This window comes from Neltuma alba, unplaced genomic scaffold (genome assembly GCF_004799145.2).
Source record: "Neltuma alba isolate B1F8T4 unplaced genomic scaffold, ASM479914v2 tig00011110_pilon, whole genome shotgun sequence".
Classification (NCBI taxonomy): Eukaryota; Viridiplantae; Streptophyta; class Magnoliopsida; order Fabales; family Fabaceae; genus Neltuma; species Neltuma alba.
In genome coordinates, this window is record NW_021635848.1 from 17841 (window position 1) to 25322 (window position 7482).

Consider the following 7482-nt stretch of genomic DNA (forward strand, 5'->3'; position numbering starts at 1 on the left):
GAATTAAAATATTTATCATATGCAGAAGAATCAATCAATTTAGAAGAAATAAGGAGGCTTTGTGAACTCATGCCATAACTATCATGCATATTCAACACTTGCTCCTTCCTAGCTTGTTCAATAGCTAAATTAATGGCATTTAAACCCATGAATATAGAATTATCAAAAGGATAATGCATAGCTTTATTCATATTAAAAGTTATAACATGGTCCCTTCCATTGTGATACAGCTATGTTTCATGCTTATGATAGTTTTAGAAGTCGGGAGGAAAGGTCTCCCTAGAATTAAAGTAATTTCATTTGCAAGTTCATTTGACATGTTTAAAATATAGAAATCAGCATGAAATACTAGGTCCTTGACTTGAACTAGAATGTCCTCTATTATGCCCTTAGGATACCTAAGAGACTGATTTGGTAGTTGGAGCATTACACTTGTGTCTTTGATCCCATTTATCCCTAAGGCCAAATAAACCGACCAAGGCGTGATATTTATAGCAGCTCCTACATCTAACAACGCTCCCTTAATGTGAACCTTTCTTATGGTACAGGGAATGGTGTAAGATCCAGGATCTTGGCACTTAACTGGTAGTTTAGCTTTGAATAAGGATGACACATTAGCACTCATCTAAATTCTCTCAAGGGACCTAAACCTTTGCTTATCATTACACTGTTCCTTTAATAATTTAAAGTATTTAGGATTCCCTCTCAAGAATTGAATTATGGGCATATTGATTTCCAGTTTGTTAAATAAAAAGTAAACATCAATGGCAAACTCAGCATCAAACTTCTTCTTGATAGAGAAATAAGCTTTAGAAAAAGGGAGATCTTTAGCACATACCTCCTTACCTGAAGGTTTAGAGGCTCCTTGTATGCTAGTCTCTGCTTTGTCCTCTTTTTGCTTGCCTTTGTAGGTTGAGCTCTCCATAATGCTTTCATCTTCTAGCGCAGCTTGATAAGGTACTTGGTCTTATGCTTGAGTTGACTTCTCTTCTAGATCAGCTTGTGCTCTTGTCCTTATTATGAGCTCTTCTTCATTTGAGCTCTCAAATTTACCAAGCCTTATGGGGAAAAGTGGAGGGCTTTCTACATCTTGCTTCGCTTTAGCTTTCACTACTACAAAAACTTAAATAAATAGCACACATTTTGTAGCATTTTTTTAAAAAGGTGCTACAACTCTTATATAATTTTTATTTTTTTAAAATATTAAATATTTGTAGTGTTTTTTCTTTGGAAAAGTGCTACAGAAGAATATAAGTCTGCTGTAGTGCTTTCCCAAAAAAGCACTACAACTCCCATGTATATTTTTATTTTTTAAAAGCACTACAAAAAATAGTTTTTAAAAAATAATTTTTTATGTCACATTCTTAGAAAAGTGAATTATTTTTAGAAAAAAAATCATCACTACAAAATATTGCATTAGTAGCACATATTTTGTAACATTTTTTTAACAAAATGCTACAGTAGGAAGTCTTTTGATTTTTTTTGTTTTCCAAAAAAGATGTTAATTTGTAGCCCTTTTTAGGCAAAGTGCTGCATAATGATTTTCTTTTTAATTAATTTTTTTATATGCCAAAACCCCACCCCTTTTCCCTTACTTTCTTACTTCCTTCTCTTTTCTCTATTCTCCATTTTCTGGCTCCCTTGACGTCACCACACCACAATGCGACCCATTTCCCTTCTACCCTCTCTTCTCTATTCTCTTCTTTCCACCCACATTGCAGATCCTATCACCAACCACCATCCCCATTCCTCCTTTTCTCTCTATCCCTCCCTCTCTCCCTACCCCTTCCTTTATCCCTAACTGCTCTCAAGCTCCCCACTCTTCCCCATCGTCTTCCTACTGACAAGGGAGATTTTACAGTCTCGACTTACTATCAGCAATGATTTTGAGGTCTTCATACCAGAGCCTTGTACTTGAAGAAGATCAAATCTTAGGGTTTTTAAGGTTAGCTCAGTTTCTCAAACCCAAAACCCTAATAATTTTCTTACTGTCCATCAATTTTTTGATAAGGATTGCACATGCTTTCTTTTGTGTGGTTTTTTGTATATAGATTTTGCTAGTGATTTTGTCATTTTCTTGTTCACACCATGGATCTTGTAGGTCATTTTCTTTGTTGTCACAGATTATGTTTGGGTGGTAGTAGTACTAGCGGAGATCACAGCTATGTTGGGGGGTTCCTTCTATGTAGCTCTACTTCTTTGGTTAGGCTCTATTTATTTTCAAAAATTTTCTTACTTTGGGGGTTAACCATCAATGCGTGATTGCTTGCAAATGTAGAATTTGAATGCCAAGTATATTCGCCTTTTTCCACTTCTTTCTTATACCTTAAAGGTTCTTTGATAATTAGTTTTTTAGATCATTGATAAATTGGTCCGTGGTACTACCAAATTAGTTTGAATTAGTGGCTTAAAAGTTGCAATTATACTGATCATAGAAAAGGACAAATTTCTTTCTCGTTGGCGATACAGAAAGTAAATAGTCTTTCTAATGCTTTTAAATCCATTAACTAGAGAACACAATAGGCTTCTCTAACTTTGGAAAAGGTACAGTATGATGCTTAATTAAATGGAAACATTAACATACTAAATTAACTGGAAACAATAACCAATGTTACAAGTGGTCATGGTATTTTATAAGTATCTTTGCTAGAAAATTTTTTGAAGGAAAAATCAATGTTAAGATGCTAGCATATCCTATTTCTATTCTACTGATCCTTATTGTCTATGTACTCTTTAAATTATTTTTCATGGGGATTTTGTTGTTTGCTGTCTTTTGCAGTTATGTTTATATTGTTGAGGTGATGGTTGAAGAATGTGTTGAGTATAATGTCTGAGTGCTCACAATTGGTTGAAGGTATATTATTTAGATAATAGTTGAAGAATGTGTCAACTAGAATTTTTGAGTAATCACAATTGGTTGAAGATACAACACATTTTTCCTTTTCTTTCCCACTTTTAATTTTTTTTAAATGATAGGGTATTAGTTTTTTGAAAATTTGATAGACTACAAAGTTGAGCTTGTATTTGTTTTATGAATAATGACTTCTTTTTCTGAGTACCCTTGACATCTTTGTGATTTGTATTGACTAAGCTTTCTATATCTATTTAAACAGGCTATGTTTTGGCGTATGGTCATACCATAGTGAAAGAATACGATTGATATGAGGCAACTAAAAAAAAAAGGAGTGGCATGGGATATCAATTTACTTATTTTGGTTCAATTTTTATTTATTCACTATTTTTACCATTGATTTGGCTTGTTACATTTGCTTAAGACCTGACTTATGATCAAATTAACATTATTTTGCATGCCGTATGGTGAAGTTGAAAGAAGAAAGCTGTCAAAGAACTCACTGGATAGGACAAAAATTAAAATAGAGCTTGTTTGTATCAAAATTGGCTAGAAGTAGCGTGATGCCTCTTTGTAGTATTTAGATAGAGTTTTTGCTTATATGGTCATAGCCATAATTTTTAAATGTTATTGCCTTAATTTTTAACTTTGGTCATCAGTGCATGTTTTCTTTAAGCTTCAAGTCTAGTGAGATGGCTTCAAGCATGAATGTAATTAAAAAAAAAAAATACCTGTAGCTAGTCCTTAAAGAATTAGAAGTGCTACAGGCTCTATTATTTTTTTGTTAAAGAAAGGTCAGCTATACCACTTCCCTCATGAAGCGCTATAGCTGATGTTAATTTTTTTTTTGGGGAAAAAATCCTTTTATAGTGCTTTGAAAAGGGCTACAGCTTGGCTTTTATACAAAACATAGCACTTTTATCTGTAGCACTTGGGAAATGCTATAATTACTAAAAATGAAGCGCTACAATTCTGCTTTTGTGTAGTAGTGTTTATCTATCCTTTCACCCTTAAAATGAACCCTTTTACCACTTCTTAGGGTTATAGCATTTAGGGCTGTAGGGTTAATCACCATGTTGGGAGGAATGCTGCCCCCTTTTTAGCTTGTATGTCATTGACTGCATTAGACAGTTGGGTCAAATGGCTAGTGATGTCGGTGTTCTTTAAGGTAAGCTCCTCCAACTTCTTGTGTACATCTGAGTTATCCTTTTGTATCCCTTGCAAGAATGGTAGTTATAGAGATGAATTTATCATTACTCTCCTTCATTCGCCCCTCTATGTTTGTCATCTATGCAGCCATGCCCTTCAAGAGTTGAGAAGTGTTATCCCCTCTTGGTGGAGGTTAAATGGCAAAGAGAAGAAGTATGCCATGGTCAAGAAAAGGTTGTGAATCATTCATCAAGCAATTTTCAAGATCCTTCAAGAGCAGTAGTGACAACCCCACAAAATGCCATAGTATTTCAACCACCGCCAAAAGGGGATACCACTTCTCAACTCTTGAAGAGCATGACTACACAGATGACAAACACAGAGGGGTGAATGAAGGAGAGTGATGATAAGTTCGTCTCTATAACTACCATCTTGCAAGGGATACAAAAGGATAACTCAGATGTGCACAAGATAAATTCTTTAAATGGCAAAGAGAAGAAAGAAAAGGGCTTCATCGTGGTGAAGTGAGGGTCACGCAGCGGCAAATGCTGCCTGAGAGGAAGACGACTAACGCAGAGGGACGTTACCACAGTGAAACTAGAAGTTAGCTATGGCAAAAGTATCCTGAGAGCAAACACACACAAGTAGGGCATCTTTGCCATGGCGAAAGTAGCCAGAGACACCAAAATTAAGCAGAAACAGAACAAAGGTATATAAACAAAGGAGGCAGCTAGATACTTCAAAACTTTCAAGTGCACAATATGAGATCAAAAGGTGCCCAATAAGCTCAAGATAAGGCAGCACAACACAAATTAGAGTAGCAAACTTTCTCCAACAATTAAAAGCAGATAATTTATGAATTTGTAGCACTCTAACAGTTAAGCACATAAGGAGAAAACGCAGAGATAAGAATCAAAAAAGGAATCTTATTGCATAGAAAAATTACTAACTACATCAAAACTAAACTACTGAAGTGGTTTCTTTTCCACACTTATTCAGCATACCAATGCACAAAACATATCAAGAGCAATAATAGGGCAAAAGTAAGTAAATGAGTGAAGGAAAGAAACAACCTGGGAGTTAAGGAGGCTTTTGATTCTCATGGTAGAGCTTCAATAAATGGCCATTTACTTTGAATCTGGCTCCAGTCTCCTCATGTAAAAGCTCAACCATGCCAAAGTTGTGCACCCTTGTGACTGTGTAGGGCCTGTCCCATCAGGTGTTGAACTTCCCTTGCTTAAAATTGAACTAGGCCTTATACAATAGTACTCGGTTGCCCTCTTTGAAGTTCTTCCATAGGATTCCCCGGTCATGCATGAACTTTGTTTTCTCCTTATAGAGTTTGGAGTTCTCATAAGCTTCAAGTCTAAGCTCCTCCAGCTCTTGCAGTTGTAACTTCCTCTCCATTTCAGAAGACTCTATGTTTATGTTGCACTGCTTGACTGCCCAATATACCTTGTGTTCCAACTCTACTGGCAGATGGCAAGCTTTACCGAAGACCAAGTGGTAAAGTGACATGTCAATCGGTGATTTGTATGCAGTCCTATAAGCCCACAGTGCTTCTTCCAAATATAGACTCCAGTCTTTCTTAGCAGGCTTTACTATCTTTTCCAATATATCCTTCACCTCTTTATTTGAAACTTCAGCTTGACCACTGGTTTGGGGGTGATAGGCAGTGGAGATTTTATGAGTGACACCAAATTTTGAAAATAAATTATCAATAATCCTATTACAAAATGTGTACCCTATCACTCACTACATCATTAGGAATCCCATTCCTACAGAAAATATTTGATTTAAGAAATTTTGAAACCGCTTGGGCATCATCTTTTCTATAAGGTATCACTTCTATCTACTTGGACATATAATCTACAGCTAATAAAATATATACAAAACCAAAGGATAAAGGAAAGGGTCCCATGAAATCAATGCCTCAAACATCAAAGATTTCGCAAAACAATAAAGGCTATTGAGGCATCTCATGCCTTTTTCCTAACCCTCCAAAACGTTGACATTTGTCACAAGACTGACAAAATCCAAAAGAGTCTTTAAAAAGGGTTGGCCAATAAAATCTAGAATCTACAATTTTCCTAGATGTTCTCCTTGCACTAAAATAACCCCCACAAACCATAGAATGGCAAGCTGAAATGATGGGCTCGAAGACTTCACTCGGCACGTACTTTCTAATAACTTGATCACTAAACATTCTCCACAAATAAGGCGTATCCCATATGTAGTGTTGGGACTCGCTCTAAAGCTTCTATGCCTGAAATTTAGACATAAAAGGAGGGGTGAGTCTAGTCATGAGATAATTGACAATATCAGCATACCAAGGCTCTTTAACAACCACAGCACATAAAGCAGAATTAGGGAAAGAATCACAAGTGAGTTCAGAAGAGTCTACTCTTCTTGTGTCCTCTGGTAGCCTACTTAAGTGATCAGCTACTTGATTCACTGTCCCAGCTCAATCCTTTATCTCAATGTCAAACTCTTATGGTAGCAAAGCCCATCTTATCAATCTTGGCTTGGATTGTGGGTTTTCGAGTAGATAAAGGATAACTGTATGATCTGTAAACACAACCACTTGAGAATTGATTAGATATTGCCTAAATTTATCTGAGGCAAAAATAATAGCAAACATCTCCTTCTTGATGGTGGTATAGTTGACTTGAGCTGGGTCAAGTGTTTTAGAAGCATAAGCTATGACTCTGGATTGCTTCTTCTCCTTTTAACCAAGCATGGCACCTACTGTAAAATTAGAAGCATCACATGATAGTTCAAAGTGTAAATCCCTGTTAGGTGCAATTAGAATGGGAGGTGAAACAAGCATAGATTTAAGAGCATCAAAGGCATGCCTACAGTTGTCATCAAAGTTAAATTCCACATCTTTTTTCAATAAAGTAGAAAGGGGTAGGGCAACTTTACTAAAATCTTTAATAAATCATCGGTAAAACCTAGCATACCCTAAGAAGGATCTCAAATCTTTAAGCGAGTGGGATAAGGAAGTAAGGAAATGACTTCAATCTTAGCCCTATCAACCTTAATCCCCTTTTGGGAGATAAGGTGGCCCAAAACTATCGCACTATCCACCGTAAAATGACATTTTTCAAAATTTAAGACCAACATCTTATCTATGCATCTCTCTAGAGCCTGTTTTAGGCTATTCAAATACTGATCAAAACTCCCCCCATAAGCTGTGAAGTCATCCATGAAGACTTCCATGTTTTCCTCAAGAAGATCACTAAAAATTGCCATCATGCACTTTGAAAGGTGCCTGAAGCGTTACGCAATCTAAATGGCATCCTATGATAAGTGAAGGTACCAAAGGGGCATGTAAATGTGGTTTTGTCTTGATCCTCGGGGGCTATAGGGACTTGAAAATTGTCACACTTTATTTTTAAACCCCGTATACATCATTTGGACACAATTTAGAAGCATTACGCTGTCTTAAAGTAGGTAAAAAACCAAGGTTTTAAAAAATT

The 7482-nt window shown here is 36.1% G+C and overlaps 1 protein-coding gene across 1 annotated transcript; it reads right to left on the reverse strand.

The window, feature by feature from the left end:
• Positions 1 to 5248: 5248 nt before the first annotated feature.
• Positions 5249 to 7255, reverse strand: LOC114761240 (uncharacterized). The gene is made up of 2 exons (XM_028950569.1): positions 7173 to 7255; positions 5249 to 5654 (listed from the first exon to the last, which is right to left on the reverse strand). Exons 1-2 carry the CDS (start codon positions 7253 to 7255, stop codon positions 5249 to 5251), a joined length of 489 nt encoding a protein of 162 aa, XP_028806402.1.
• Positions 7256 to 7482: the final 227 nt, after the last annotated feature.